The following is a 16,799-nucleotide window of genomic DNA, read 5'->3' as shown; positions in this document are numbered from 1 at the left end:
CTAAACTTACGTGCCTTCTTTGTATGCACATGAAACAATGAAGATGTGCTCGGCTAAAAAGCTGACCTCACTGAGTAGGAAAGGATTAGGGCCTTTCAGACCACTTCTTCTGACTGTAGTGCAATTTAGTTAAAAATCAGTAACAAAAACATTACTAGGGAACACAGTATATTTGAAAATATTACTTTTTAAGAACTAAGCATTTAATGGGTAGAAATTTAAAACTAAATAGAACTCAAAGATGAAAATACAATATACCAAAACCTGTGCAATTCCATTAAAATTATATTAACAGGAAATTTATATACTTAGAAAAGAAAATAACAGGATTTCTGAGCTAAGCTCTTAAAAAGTTATATAAAAAAAACCATCAGAATAGAGCTAAAGAAAGTAGAGGGAAAGATATAAACAGAAGTTAATGAAACAGAAAGCAAATACACAATAGATAAGATCAACAAAACAATCGATTCTTTGATAAGTCTCTAACAGATTTATCAAAAAGATGGGCAAAGATGCATCAGAATTTAAATTGCTAACAATAAAATATTATGAATAATGTTTTGCTACATTTGAAAACAGATGAAATGGATAAATTCTGATAAAATACAAATTAACACCTGTTCAAGAAGAAACAGAAAACCTAAATAACCTTTATCCCCAGAAGAAAATGAATAATAGTTTAAAATCTTCTGACAAACACAACACAAGGCCCAGTCAGCTTTTTGGATGTTTTACCAAACTTGCAAACAATGGGATTATCTCGATTTTATTTGAATAGAAAAAAAACAGAGAGCACTTCTTAACTCTGGTGAAAGGCAGAACTATCCAATTTTAGACAGCAATATAGGAGTGTATCTCTATGACATTAAAAATGGGATGGATTTTTTAAAAAGACACAAAATGTGCTCCATTATAATGGAGAAAGCCACTGAAAATTCACCTTCACTAAAATGGAGAATTTAGATGATGTTACCACTTCAGAAAATATGTTGACATGACCTTGTAAATGTAAACATACATATATTCTTAAAATATTCTTTAAATCTGTAATTTCACTCATGTACATTCCCTTAAAAGACTTGAGTGCATTAGAAGTAATGCATAAGAATGTGCAAATCACTAAAACTGATTTGCATCAGAAGGCATGTATGACAACAGTACAAATCACTAAAACTGGAAACAACCCCAATGCTCAAGTACAGAAACATAAAGTGACATAATCTTACAGTGGAATATTATACATCAGTGAAAAGGAACATACCACTGTCACCTGCAATCACATGGGAGAGTTTCAAAAGCATACTGTGGGCATAAGCAAATCACAGAAGACCATACAGCACGATTCCATTCATTATAAAGCTCAGAAACAGGCACATTAAAAAGACAGTGGGATATATGTAAGTCATATTTTATTCATTCTAAAACACATTTTTTAACATTTTAATGTCTCTAAAAATGGGATGTAGCTTATAATCAGTGGTGTCTTGCAATTACATTGAACAGGATGTTTTCTTTCTTAGACATGAAATAATGCATCTCCTAATTGCTGGGGGCTTAGGTTCAATGAAGTACGGGATATGGCAAAACTACAAAGAAAAGCAGAATGACTACTATCAAATTTGAGATCATGATCATTTATGTCAGGGATGGAGGGAAAGGGAACAGAAGAGGTACACAGGAGCATTCTAAAGTACTCGCAAAATACTGTTTTTTAATCTATCTAGTGAGTATATTCGAGTTCATTTCATTATTATTCTTTAAACCGTTTAGACTCCTTGAATGTATGATACTTTCACAATTAAATAAAAGTATGATGAGCAAAGGCAGTGGTGACGCATGTACCTCAGGAAGCTGGACAGTGAAAGGGAGAAGAGAGGCAGGAGACAGTTGCAGGAAGATGTGGGAGACGCTATAGGAAGTAAATGTAAAGATGTCCCTGAGAAGCTGGGAGCATCTGTCCATTGCATGTGGAGAAATCAGGAGAGAGACTTCCTCTATTTTAGCAAGAGGGACAAAGGAAAATACAGCTTTATTAGGTTTATGGTACGATATTATACATGTTCTCCTTGTAACAGTTTTAAATTTCTTTACTTATATATGGGGATAGTTATCAGAAATAGCAGAGGCAGAGGAATGGCCATGAGAAGCAGGAGGCTAAAATGTCAAACATTTATTCAACAGTTACTCCATGGCAGGTAGTAAGTGAAGAGTTTTTATATCCATTATTCCATTTATTCCCTTAACCAAAGTGGTGAGGTATATATGCTCTTATGATGCCTGTGTAAGTTTTCCAGGGAGGCCGTAACAAAATACCACAGACTACATGGCTTAAACAACAGAGAAATATTTTCTTACAGTTTGGGAGGCTGAAAGGCCAAGATCAAGGTGCCCACCGTATTGGTTTCTGCTGAGGCCTCTCTCCTGGGCTTGCAGACAGCCTCTTCTCTTTGCACCCTTGACCATGGTGTCTTCCTCTTCTAAGAACATCATCAGTCTATCTGATTAGGGAAGGCAGTTCCCTAATGGCTGCATTTTAACTTAATTACCTCTTTAAGGGCACTATCTCCAAAAACAGTCACATTCTGAGGTACTGGGGGTGAGGGCTTCAAAGTATGAATTTTGTGGGGGCACAATTCAGCCCACCACAATGCCCACAAGAAAATGGAGATGGAGAGAGGGTGAACACCCTGCAGGCCTGCAGTTAGTGTCAGAGCTGGGGTGCAAATGCAGTCACCCCAGGTGGCAGCTGAGCACCAGCCATCCCACCATGAAACAGTCCTGTGCCTGGAAGACTGGAGATGAATGGAGAAGAGGAAAAACCAAAAAGCCAATCAGAACAAAGGAGCAACATTACCAGGTTTTTCAGAGCTGTGGAATCTGTCTCGGGAAATAGAATGGATGAACTATCCTTTCATGGGCTCCCTTTTTAAATCTGAGCGTTAGGCAGAAAGACTGTGATGGTTAGCCAAAATGGCAGGAAAAGTCAACAGTTTAACGTCAGCTGAAACCCACTGTCCCTGGTTCCCTGTTGAAGTTAAGGTCCGAGGAGGGTGACACCTGCTGGGCTCTGAGGAGTGTGGGTGAGACCCTGGCTCTTCTGACACGCAGTCTCTCACTGCCCTCTGCTGGCCAGCAAGTAGGAACACTCGGCCATCTGGCAGGTGGCCCCACTTCCCTGAAAGCCACAGCTCTACAGGGAATGGTGGGAAGAATTTACTGGGAATCAGACTGTGGAGTGTGTCAGTCTCACTCCTCTCATATACATACACACATTTCAAATCAACGGTGCAGTCAGCTTTCACTATTTTTGGCATTCCGTGACTGTACATCTGTTTTAAAACTCGCTTCAGCTGTTTCATCATTAAAAAAAAATAACGCTTATGTATCTACCACCTTCTTAAAAATGATTTTTCTCAAAATCCAAGAATATGACAATTTGAATGCAAGCTTGATGACTTAACAAAACACTGGTTTGCTTATCATTTCATGTTTTCAAAAATTATAAATTTACTGTATGTTTGGAAGGATGTTTTTCCCAACATTTTGAAATGATGATTTCCTATGTGACAGACCAGGGACTCCATCCATGTGGTTACAGTATTTTTGAAAAAGTAATTGTTTTTATTTTTAAATGTGACTTTTCTTGAAAAAAAAAAATCAGTTCATGCTTTTGGGAATTTCACTGTTATGTTTTGGGGGAACATGTTCTAATAAAGGATTCCTTTGAGTTGAGAAGCATAAGTAAGTGCCAGAATAAACTATTGATCTCCCTAAGAAATCTAGAATTCCTGGCTAATATACTGCACTGGGTGTATGGCACTGAGGTCCCAGTGAAATTCAAAATGCATGAGCCCAAAAGGGCCTTCATGCTCTTAGGTGGATCCCCAAGCCCCTTTTATGCAGCCACTAGAACAGGCACTTAAAATGCAAATCAGATCATGATACCCTTCTGCTCCAGAAGAGGCCAAATGTCACACGTTTGATTTTAGAATAAAATGCAAATTCCTTACCAGCTTTACAAAGCCAAGTGATCTGACTCATGCCAGCCCCTCCAAGTCTGCCCTTGGCCCCTTTTCCTTCCCCTTCAGCTGCTTGCATTTTCAGCCTTCAAGGATCTGTGGCTCTATTTCAGTATTCTGTTCCTTCAGAGCACTTGCTACAATTTGTAATAATCCTGTCTATTTATCTGTTTTGGGAGTCATCCCTATCAGGTAAGCCCTTGTCCATTTTACTGTTTGTTCAAGGGGTTCTTGTCTCCAACCTCCCATTCAAACAATCAAGAGCCTGAGCAAAGGAAAATAAATTCAGAGCTGTCATCGGTTCAGAATCTATGGCTTGCAGGGGCTTGATGAGAGCCGTCCCCAAAAGAGGTAGCTAGAGATGCTTGCTTGGTTCCAGGGAGGCCTGATTCAGACATCTTGAAGCACAGTTTTCCTCCCTTAAATATCACTGTGTGGATGTAATTTCCCCTGCTGCATGTTGCTTTTCTCCTAGGCAGGATCCTGGCATCTGCCTAGGAACAATCCACAGAGAATGAACAGGTCAAACCAGAATGAAATGTCCAAGAGAGTTCTGGGCAGGGGAGCCTCAGGGCAGGCTGATGTGGGGGTTCTTCAGGAAGGAGGCCAGTTTCTGGGCCACAGCATCCAACTCACCTGAGTTGGCATATGGGAGGAGGTTGCTCTTTCGCACGAAATAGTGTTTCAGAAAGTGCTGGCTCACACATTTGTGCAGCTTCCTCACCAGGCACAGGAATGCTTTGTTGAAGATCTGCCAGTCCTTCAAGCGGGGATATTTCTCACAAGTCCAAAAGAGCACTGTCTGTGGAAGGAAGAGGTGGTGTCAGACATTGTTCTGGGCCATTGAGGACAATATATTGAGCTTACATGGACTTGGAAGGAGGGAGAAAGGAGTCACCTGGGGCAAGCTGGTTCTGCCATGAGCTCCTGATGCTTGACCTCAGGTGACTCTCAGCCTTGCCCGGTCTCCTACACCTCTGTGCTAGTTTATTCTCTCTGCACTGATATTTCCAATGATCGCCACTCTCCTTAAATCTGCGATCCATGGCAGATGCCTTTGCCTCCTACTTTATGGGGAGAATGGAAACCCTCATGCCTGCAAACCATACAGTCCTGCCTAATGGACATCTTTCTCTCTTCCTCTCTGCATTCACCACTCCTCCCACTTGGGTGAGTCCCTCTGGAGAGCTCTGGACCTCTCCTTCTGGGAGCTGTATGTGATTGCCTTCCCTCTTCCTCCCTGGCTTTAAACCTGTTCAAAGCTCTCCTGCTCACCCAATCCCACAGTCTTCCTGCCCAAACTCTCAGCTCTCCAGAAAATCAAGAAACATCTCAATTATTTGTCATCATTTCCTCTCCTCCAGTTCCCCGATGGAGATTCTTCTGCCATCAGTCCTCAAAAGTTGTTCTCCCTAAGTTGCACTGGCCATGTTGCTTAATCCAACAAGCCTTTTCCAGGTTTTGCCTTACCTGACTTCTGGAAGAATCTGATTATCCCACCCAAACCCTCCATCTTGAGTCATTCTTCACTTGGCTTCCAGGCCGTATCATGCTTTCTGGGTTTCTCTGGGACTATGGCTACTCCTCGGCATATCGTTCCCTTTGCCTGCCTCTCAGTGTGGAGTTTTGGAGGCTCAGTACCAGATTCTCTTCTCCTGTCACTGTCTTCTTCCACAACAGCAGCTCTAATCCCCACTAAATACAGGTGCTCTGCAATTTTCTTTCTCCAGCCCAGACTTCTCTCCTGAACTTACTCGGTATCTCTTGGAAATCTGACTGTTATCTCAGTCAACATGTCCCAACTGAACTCACAGCCTTGCCCACAACCTGGTCTGCCTCCAGAGTTGCTTATCCACCTAGTTATGCAAGATACAAACCTGGGAGTCATCCCCCTGCCTCACACGTAGTCAAGTCTTGCCAATTCTCCTGAGTATTTCCCAAATCTACCCACTTACTTTCATCTCCAATATCACCCTTCTCTTCCATCTACCCTGGACCTCTGTGACAACCGTCTAACCAGGCTGCATCTCTTCTTGTGTCACCATCACACTACAGCCAACATGATCGTTCTGAAGTACACATCTGTGTTTCTTGTCTTCCCATTGTTGGTTAAACATGTGTTGGCTTACACAGGTTGGTCCCTACCTTTGTCTCTGTCCTTGTCTTGCTTGCCCTGTGTTCCCTCCTGCACTCCTCCAGCCACACCGGCCTCATGCATGCCCTCTTTCACCACAGGGCCTTTCACATCCGACTCCTTCTCAGGGAGCACACTTCCTCCCCCACTGGCCCAGGAAACGCATCCATCAGGTGGAATTCCTCTATGACTCCCACTGAACACTCTCTTCAACGTGTACTTCTCATAAGCAGCAACGATCACAGCAGTGATCATTTTTATGTTTATTTATGTGATCCCCTACTAGACTGTAAACTCCATGAGAGCAGAGGACTATACCCATAATCACTCTAATGTTAGTAGCACCCAACAGAGGAACTGGCCCATGAGAGAAGTCAACAAACATTTATTGACTAAATGAAATAATTAATGTTATGGTTTAGCTGTTGACTCTTTTTAAAACAGTCTTTACTAAAAAGTAACAGAGGAGTTTTAGGTTCACAGCAAGCTACTGAATATGTTTTCATTTAGATTTTACTGTGTTAAGTGAGTTGGCAGTAATTTTGCACTAGTCAAGATAACCTACCTACAAAAAATTGTATTAATTCCTCTTGTAGTTGAGCTTTTATTTCCCTAAGCAAACCAAAACAGTTAAGTCCATTATATATAATCAAGCCTCTGTGCCTTTGCGTGGTTGTAGGAATAAAGGAGCCAATCAAGGGTAGGCTCTTGCTTCATGGAAAATTGCTTTGGGGAGGAGAGAAAGACCTCATCACAGTGTCAGACTTAAGGGGAGGGGACCTGACAGGCACATCCTTCCTGAGGCTGTTTTGCAACCCAATCCTTTCTGTGTTCCCTCAGACTAGAGCCTTGGCAAGGATCCTGCACACTCAAAAAAAAAAAAGGTGCTGGTGTTCTAACACCATATAGTCACCAGCCATGGCCATCCCAGTGTCTAGATGTGAGAACATTCGGCTCTTGGGCCAAGGGTTGGGGACCAGAGGAAAGCCAAGGAGTGCTATTTCTGCACATGCCACCCTTCTCAACAAATAACCCTCTTTATACATGCCCATTCTTGAGAATGCCCAATTCTACTGTGCCCCATAGGCAACTTCAATTGAAAAAATTGCCTTAAAATCCTCTAAGTGATTGAGAAGCCACTGGAATAAGAGTAAATCTTATGGTGTATGCATTTCAGTGATCAGTCAGGGGCTCGGAGGCCCTTGGTGGCCCTTTTCAATCTTGCCTAAAATATTCATGCCACTTAATGTCACTGTTTCCATCCATCTTAATTGTGAAGCAATGAAGTCGGTGTGTTAAGGTTAAGGGGCTTTACTATGAGACAGACTGGAATTTGTATCTCACTCTGCCTCTGCCTAGTGTGGCCTATAGAAAGGTAAGCAAGCAAGAAGCTAAATCCACTGAATGAATTAGACTATCTGCAGGAAGCTCATGCCCTCGACTGAGGAGAACAGGTGTGTGATTTTAGGGGAAGATGCTTGGGGACATGTTGAGAATGTTGAAACTCTGGAGAGAGGCCTCTGTATGTATAAGTGAGATGTTAACTGATTCTTGGACAGGTCAGGGAGGACAGGTTATCAGGGAAGATAAGAAAGCAAAGCAAAGACTAGGGATTTTGTGGGAAAAAAGGTTAAATAAGATATGAAGTCATTCATTCATTCATTCCTTTGATCAACAAATATTTACCGAGTAACTGCTATGTACAAAGCACTGGGAGAGATGTAAGTGTTCAGTAGCAGTTGCCTTTAAATAACTTACTTCAGAGCTGAAAGAGCAACATGGAGCTGGAAGATACTTGTCCACTAAATGAGAGGGGCACAAGTAGGAGCATGCAAGGAAGGCATCACACAGACAGGTGGCTGCCCCAGAGACCTGTGACCCCTGCGTAGCAGTTCTGAGAGAAGGGCTAAAGCTCCCCGACAGATATTAGCTAGGCTTGGGCTGTCTTTTCTGTGAGAATCTAAATCCCCCGTGTGCTGCACATGGTGTCCTGTGAATGCCCAGTTCACCATGTGTCGTCGGAAATTTGAGAAAGAGTTGGGAATGTGATTGAAGGCAAGGAGTGCTGTCCCAGTCCAGGTCAGGTTCTGCTGCCTTGAGCCCTCACAGAATGCAGCAGCTCTCCCTGATGCTCCCCACTGCACTTGTGGGACCCTTTGACCAACGTCTGTCTCCCCTGCCAGACCATGAGCTCCATGATAGCAGGAACACGTGATTGTTCACCTGGTACTTCCAGGTGTAGCGCACATGGCAGGGGCAGGTCTGGCCCCTAGGAAACATTTGCTGAGTGAAGGCACTCATGAATGTATAATTTGGGTTTGGGGCAAAAGGAGACAGGTGCTGGCAGAGCGAGGGGAAATCCTTGCCCTGTGATCTGGAGCCTGGAAGCTCAGATTTGCCACAATATTCCTGTGGTAATCTGAGCATTTCCTGGTTTGCCCTGTGCTGAGTGTGTGTGTGCATGAGTGACTGCACGTGGGCTGCAGTGGGGACTGAGTCATAACACCAGAGAGAACATGAATTCCTCCAAGGTTTGAGCAACTCACGAGATTTCACCAGAGTGTAGGATTCTCAAGGGAAGAGACCGTATGTAATTCACCTCTGAACCTCAGCAGGTATCTGGAACAGAGTGGGCACCCATGTTGGTTTGCAGAATGAAGCAGATGGAAGAGACAGTGGGAGAGAGGTAGAGAAAGAAGAAAAAAGAGGGAATGAGAAAAGAACAAAAAGAGAAAGAAGGCAAGTGGGTAAGGGAAGGGAAGGGAAGAGGAGGAGGCTGCTCGCCCAGGCAGGGGTGGCGTGCATACACTTGTAGTCCGGGCTTATGCATCTCTATACTGAGTGGTAATTTGTGGGATGGCAAATGAGGATAGTAGAACCCCATCCTGAACTCATCACAAACACCCCTGTTCTGAGTGGCTCTGGCCTGGTCCTACAGAGGGGACCCTGAACCCCAGCCTCCTTGGAGGGCCCGCAGCCTGCACACTCACCTGCAGATGGTGGGATGTGATAACAGGCCTCTTCCCTGGACACCAGACATCCTCCTTCATCTGCCTCATGGCCTGAAAACATCTCCTGCGGCAGCCCCCGTCCTCATCCAGCTGCTCCAGCAGCACCTGCTCGGCCCGCAGGAAGCTCAGCTGCCAGTGGTAACTGTAACAGCCAGCAAGGCAAACCCGAACGACTGAAGCAGAGGAAGACAGCGGGGAGACGAGAAGGACGATGCTTGCTAGAGTAGAAAGCCACCTCCAAAGCAGTCCACTAGTCTGGGGCACCCACCACCGGGAACGCAGTCCATCTCACAGGGGACATGGAGGGCGCCTCAGGGCAAGCCACCTTGCACTTGCACACATACTTGGAGAGGATGTGTCTGCTTTCCCTCGGGCACTGGTTCTCCAAATTGAGCCCAACCAGCATCACCTGGAGAGCTTTTAATACTCAGATTTCTGGGCCCTGCCCACTCCGTTTCATTCAGTAGGTCCAGAGTAGGACCCAGGAACCTGCATTTCTAATAGGCTGTCAGGAGCTGCTGCAGGTTCTGGGGCCTGCACTTTGAGAACCACTGATCTAGGGAAAGCTGTTTTCCTTCCATTGCCAGTTGGCAGTCAGTGATGCCCCAGCTGGTTAAGCTGTGAGCATCTCTGCTCTGTTGAGCTGGGGCCTGCCCACGCATACCTTGATGCACTCCACTCTTTCTGGAGAAGGCCAGCGCTTCAGACATGGCGGCCACTGGGCTTTCTCGGACCAGGAGGTGGGGATTGAGGAGAAAGCTCGGCTCAGTATGAGCATTCAAAGAAGGAACTGGGGAGCAGTGGGTCGGACTAGTTCTTTGCAATGGGCTGGGCAGTGCTCAGTGTCAGCAGCACGCCGAGGGTGGAGTGTGTATGTCAAAACTTAGACCATTAGCTAAGTCCACATTGATAGAAGTGCTGCTGGAACATCTCACGGTTGGTGAGCTTTTCTTTTTTCCTTCTCCCCAGCCCCAACGCTTTGGTGATGCCTTTTAAGGCGATGGATGATTTTCAGAAGTCTTAACTCAAAGGAGACACAGGAGACAAAGAAAAGGTATGGCATTGGCTACTGTAAAGGAAGTCCAAGCCTTGTTTAGGACAGCCCTTATTTACTTATCTACCTTCAGTGGAGTTTGGCTTAACCTGTCTTGTATCTGTGTCACAGTGTCACAGATGGCATTTGTTTCTGCCACCCATTAAGCCTCATGTATTTATCATCACAAGCCCTTGCGATCATAAAGTACTTCAAAGTGTGTCATAGCCACTGACTTAAAGGGTTGAGTGCTTGGAAAGAAGCCCCTGCTGCCTTTCCCAGCCAAAGAGAGGGAGAGAGAGAAAATAAATGCATCTGGTAAAGTTTTCCAGCTCATATACTAGAATTCATTTCTAATCTGTTCTACCTTCATTCAGAAGATAGAGTAGTTTGTTTGTTTGCCTTCATTACAGAAAAGTATGAGGAGACAGAATCTATTATTTTGCTTTTCCTCGCTTGGAGACGAAAATGAAAATGGAAGCTCATTCATTCATTGTGTTACCCGGGTCAAAAGGAAGACCTTCCTCTCTTCGGCTGGGGTGTGGTGAAGAGCTTACTGTCCAGTCTCATCAGAACTGCCTGATGACATCTGGCACTTCAGTATTATTTACTGGCAGCACCTCATCCACCTGGCCGGGTTTGAATCTCTTATTTGCACTTTCACTATTAACAGTGTTGCGAAGTGAAGACAAGGGCCCCTGCCGGAACCAGCCTTCCTGGCCCACACCCCCCGCCTCTGCCCCTCGCTGCCGGCTCACTCTGCGTACTTGATGTGTGACATCAGCATGTTACTTAATCTCTAAATTTCAGTTTTCTCACTTGTAAAAACAGGTAGAAGATAATTCTTACGCTACAGTGTTGTTTTAAGTGTTAAATAGTCTATGAAAGCATCTATATATAGTAAAATCCACTGAATGTGAGCTATTTCCATCATGGAACCTTTCAGAACTATTCTGTTTTAGGCAAGTAAATGTACATCTAAGGCCTTTTCTTTCTATACAAATAAATCACATATTATTGAGCATTTGGATTTTTACTTAATTGTCTAGCCTGGGAGTTTTCATAACTGTGTGTGTACATATATTTCATTCTTTTAAAGGCTGCATAGTAGTCCACTAGGCAGAAGTAGCATGATTTATTTAATTGTCTTTTGTTAGCCATCTAGATTATTTCTAGTTACTTACTATTACAAAGCCTATGGCAGTGGATATCCTTGGGCATGTTTCTTTCTGTATGCATATGAATATATTTCTAGTACTGGAATTGTTGAATTGCCAAGTAAGCATACTATAAAAATAAAAATGGACTAATTGCCCTTTAAAAAGTAGGCACCAATTTACACTTCCAAGGGCAAGGCATGAAAGCACGTTTCACACACTCACCACTGTACACTGAGCATGATTCACACTCCTTCATCTCAACCTGTTCAGTATTTTAACGTACATTTCTTGAAATATGTTAGATGGCACAATTTTTTTATTTTTACTAGCTGTTCATATTATTTTTCTGAGTCTTTTTTTTTTGTCATTATTTCTATTGGTCTGCTCATACTTTTTCCTCTTGGCTTATACTCTTTTACAGTTAAGGTAATTAGTCCTTTCTTTCCTCAGTTTGAAATTCATCTTTTAACTCTATGTGAACAAAATGGGGTGAGGGGGGACACATATGCCACATTATACTGTAGCTAAAAAACTGGGGGGCTATAAACCTAACCAAGTTCTTTATAGCTTCTGGGTTTTCTGTTTTGGTACAAAATCGGTGGTTTCCAAACCTGACACACTGGGGTGCTGTAGTCGGTTGGAGGGTGTTGTAGAGATGTGCCATTAACAAAACTCTGAGGTTTGTGAGGAACTTGCTTTGTAAAAAGAATACCCAAGTTTCTAAGCTGGCTTCCTGGAAAGAGTGCATAGACCGAAGCCTGTGCTATCTGTGCCGCAGCAGAAATCGATTTAAATCCAGGGGAGCATGTTGTGAGTTTGAATTCCATTCTTCTATGTGTCACAGCAGAAAAAACAACTGGTTCATATTATGAGGGCTGAACATATGTAAAGAGCACATGATTATCTCCATTCACAGGTGTGAGCTTCAGATAACACCCACATGGAGCAAAAGGGGAAATGCCAGACATTGCCCTTGGACTTTTCCTGATCAGCTCACCCGAGAGGTGACAGATTCCAATCACATCATCAACCAGCTTCTGGAACACGTGGAGGACCTTAGTGGGCACAATATCCCCCTTGATGTTCACGTCTGCCTGGTGCCACTGCCATAGGCTCCTCATAAACTGCTCCACCTGCAGCCACTGCTGCAGGCCCTTGGGGTCCCTCAGGGGGTAGGAGAGCCTGGCACCCTGCAGGGTGTAGTGCCGCCAGCGCCACTCCCGGGCCAGACCTTTCACTGGGACTGTGATGAGGAACTGGCTGGGGGCCAAAACCTGGAGTCAGGAAAGGAGAGAGAATGAGTGTGGGTCCTAGATTTGGGAGGCCACAGAAATCCTCGGGAAGCTGACCTGCTGAACAGGGCAGCCCAGTTAACCACTGACCCTCAGCAATGTGAGGCAAACAGAGAATTGCACTTGCTGTTGCCAGAGGATTCCGTCTTTGCCCTGCCACTAACCCACTGAAATATCAGGCAGGTCAGGTAACTCACCGAGTCCTTGTTTCATGACTCTGCAAGGAAACCGACTGCACCTAACCTGGAACTCTAGAGGGCACCTAAAGTTCAGGGGGGAGAAGGAAAATCTGGGAAAGGAATTAGCATTGACTGGGTTCCACATTGTAAGCACTGCAATTCTCATGCATTAGCTGTTTAATCTTCACAGTTACACAATGAGGTGGCTTTGTTAATGATTCCCAGATGAGGAACCTGAGAATCAGAGGGACTCTGAGATCTCAAGGACACAGAGCCAGTAAGTGTTGTAGCCAGAACTTGAGCTTGGGCCTTCTGATGGCTTGTTGAACAGTTGTTTTTCTACCCAGGGCTGGCTCTCAGTCAAGAAAGAATGACCTGGAGGGTGAAAGAGCTGGTGTAAATAGAGGGCGGAAAGGAATGGGAGAGGAGGTAAAAGCATTCTGTAAAATGCCTCCCTTTCTTTTTGACTGTACTGGTGACCCATGGCCAGTATTAATGACTAACACTTAACAAAATTACAGGTGCAGTGAAAGCCTGTTTATTGAGACAATGTGAGCTACTCAGATAACTAAGTTTATGGAGAAAAGCAAACAATCAGAGTTTATCTACTCTGTTTCTATAGGAACCAGTTCAGGCCAATAGTCCAAGGGGTAGAAGAAACGGGTCAACAGTATAGCACCACCAAAGGGCACGTGACCTTTGACCACATCACGTGGCAGCCTTCTCCACTCTGTGCCTTTCCCCATCAATCAGCCATGCACTGGAGGAGCTGCCTCCTTACCATGGGAAGTTCTGACAGTGGTATTTGGTTAAACTTTGGTTAACCTTTGCCCAGAGCCTAGTCATCGACCAGTTCAGGGTTGAACACAAAAATCAGCAACACTGATTCTGCCTCATTCTCAGAGAACAATAGTTTGATGCTATAGGGGATGGGTCCACAAGGCTTCTAGTGTCCACAGAAAGGTGATGAGATTAAAAGAGAGTGGGTAAAAAACTCCAAACTATGGCATTTAAAATCTATATGTTATTTGAACCCACATGCCTGTGAATTCAAGAGCACAGCTATAATGTTACTAGTCATGTAAATGGTGCTTAATAAATACATATTGAATTTGGTCCAAGGTAAAACAAAAGCCATTTTTATATGCCTCACTGTAATTACTTTCAAAATTTAATGTGCAGAACAGGATATATATAAATGTAAGATATATTTTAAGCTATAAATTCTGAGTGAGACCACAGAAGGAAATTTCCTAGGATATAGTTCTAGGAAAAGTGTTGCTATGTTTCTGTTCCTAGTCACTGTTCTACATTTGTCTAATTTGGATTGGCAGGGTGGTAGACGTGGGCAGATGATGTTCTGACACTCCAGGATACAATCTCATTTTATAACTTTTATCCCAGGGTAAATTTTCTAAGATCTGACTATGTCCCAGAACTTGTGGTGGTCCTTGTGCCCACCAACCTTGAAATGAGCTGTACCAGTGATGGTCTTTTATTCAGGTACTCTTTTGCTCATTCATTCATTCAATCATTCACAGAAGCTGAGTGGGCCATACACCATGCTGGGTGCTAGGAAAAGACCAATCAGTAAGCACGATCCTTACAATCAAGGAACTTACAGTCTTGTGGAAGAGACAGGGCATGAATATGTGTAAGTTTAATACAAGGGAAAGGGTTCTTATGTGCCATAAGAAAAATCAAGATAAAGGAGCATGGGAATTCAGAGTGACTCAGAGCTTCACCTCTCCAATCTCTGAACGAGATCAAGTCATAATGTCTGTTCCACAAGGTAGTTTGTAAGTTTGAGCTCATTTCTGTGAGAACAGTGTTGCATGCATGGTGACTGTCACATATGGGTCCTGGTAGCTTATGGTGCTGTGGGATGTCACTGCAGGGACAGGGGTGGCACAGCTACTGAAGTTTCTAAGGGCCACCCCTTCTACTTTCTCCCTTCTTCCACCTGCAACCAACAGACTTTCTCACCAATGTCCTGAGTTCCCTCTTACCTAGTCCCCAGCCTATAAAGTGCCCTACTCAACAGAGTAGGTGCTTAATAAATGAGTATGTGCTGAACTCATTTTAATCATTATGGTGGCACGTGCTTTGGAGTCAGAAACCCCGGGTGGAGTTCTGGCTTTAGTGCCTATTATAACATGATTAAATCACTTGGCTTCTATAAACCTCTATTTTTATCATCTGTAAAGGAGGAATGTGGGGGCCACGGTGAGACATCTGTGGAATGAGATGTGAATGGTAAATTCTTAGGGTTCCTGCAGAAACATGAGGTATGGTTAGTAGTCTCAGTGCTGTGTGTGTCTGTCAAATACTGAGACTTGCCTGCCCAGACTTCCTGGCTCTGTGGGTGGGCAACTCAGAGCAAGTGAGACCTGCTCACCTTAATGTTCTCACTGTATGTGTCAGAGTAAGGGACGGCTTGAAATCGTATGTCTTGGCGGCTGATTTCTGTGGTCAGGTGGTGGACAACCTTCTGCACCTCTTCCACAATCTGGGAAATCCACTGGCGCTGCAAGTCAACCTGAGTGTGAAGAGACTCGCAAAGGTGGTTATTTCCAGGCTACTATTTTAGGTTGTGTGGTCATGGAAGTCCTCCATAAGGAGGTGACATTTGAGTGGGCCCTGAAGACCACTTGGGAAAGCAAATTCTGAAGCAGATATATGCTTGGTGAGGCTCAAGGGTCAGAAAGGAGGCTCCAGGGTTTTCTGAACTTTGGTGAGTCTATGAAATGGGATAATAATACCTGCTGTCCAGGTTGTTGACTATTAGAAGTTTAAGGCATGAAAACATTCAACAGATTTTTTTCCTGCTTATGTTGTCGGTCAGTGATGGTTTCCTTCTCCTCCATACTCACCCTCTCCTTTCGCTACTAGACCGATAGGAAAAGGTATGCATTTGTTTCTTCTGATTTGCACAGCAAAGCTCAAAGAACCGGAGAATACCCATATGAAATAGAACACCAAAAAATACAGACCTTAAAGGATATTTAAGGTTTAGGGGGATAGGTGTTTGTGGGAAACACAAAGGAACTTTCAGTAAACTCCAGAAGAGTCAGAAAAATCCACATGAAGAAGTGGGAAGAGTCTGCAAGGTTTTCTGAAATGGAGAGGCTCTTTGTTACGTTGCTCAGGAGGCAGCTGCGAGCTGGTGCCATTACAAGATTCTCCCTCAGAGAGCTGCTGCTGAGCCCGGCCGGGAACTGGTAAGAAGCAGTATTTGATACATCTAAATGCAACATCCACCTGTGAATCTTTATATTCCCCTTGCGTTTTACATAATGGTTCTTTCTATATATTCTAGAGTACTTGAAGACACCTGTAAACTGATCAAGAAAAAAAGCCCAAGTCAGAGAGATTTCTGTTTCCTACATTAAGTCATCAAACAGTCCAGTCACCTGAGACTTCATATCTCCTACCAACCAACAAGCCATCTACATGTGGACATAGAGCTCAAATGTGCATAAGCATCTATTTACTCACATATTTAATGTCACATATAAAGTCAGTTCATCAACAGCCATGTATTTAGCACGTGCCATGTACCTGGCACTCTTTACATTATGGGGCACAGAAATAAGTAACACAGATAACCCTGTACTCACAGTGGTGGGGAACACAGACATAAGTACAGAATATAAGTATGGGGGCTATGACAGGAAAGTGGAGAGTATCTCTGGGTACAATGGGGCAGTTGGCCTCATCTGCAGCCTGAGACCTGTTTTATATGTATATATCCCTGCACAAGGACTGTCTTTGAACATCTACTACACTCCAGGTGCCTAGGAGTAACAAGAAATCTAAGAGGCCCTTGTTCTCAACGAGCTTGCAATCTCATTGGAAATAGGATGAAGATTTAATTGAATTTTCAAAATCCATGTGTCTTGTCTGATCTTAAATAAGATGTCATGTTATACTAGCTTTAAATATCATCTTCTTGTCAACCGTGGCCATCT

General features: G+C 43.7%; 1 protein-coding gene across 1 annotated transcript; it reads right to left on the bottom strand.

The window, feature by feature from the left end:
• Positions 1-1,995: 1,995 nt before the first annotated feature.
• LOC130683218 (protein mab-21-like 3) lies at positions 1,996-16,001 on the bottom strand. The gene is made up of 6 exons (XM_057499468.1): positions 15,969-16,001; positions 15,227-15,406; positions 12,355-12,631; positions 9,144-9,337; positions 4,656-4,821; positions 1,996-4,509 (listed from the first exon to the last, which is right to left on the bottom strand). Exons 1-6 carry the CDS (start codon positions 15,999-16,001, stop codon positions 4,322-4,324), a joined length of 1,038 nt encoding a protein of 345 aa, XP_057355451.1. The 3' UTR covers positions 1,996-4,321.
• Between the last annotated feature and the right edge of the window lie 798 nt (positions 16,002-16,799).

The sequence above is a fragment of the Manis pentadactyla genome, chromosome 4 (genome assembly GCF_030020395.1).
Source record: "Manis pentadactyla isolate mManPen7 chromosome 4, mManPen7.hap1, whole genome shotgun sequence".
NCBI lineage: Eukaryota > Metazoa > Chordata > Mammalia > Pholidota > Manidae > Manis > Manis pentadactyla.
Note: the sequence above shows the minus strand (reverse complement) of the source record. Positions and strands in the feature narration are given on the sequence as shown.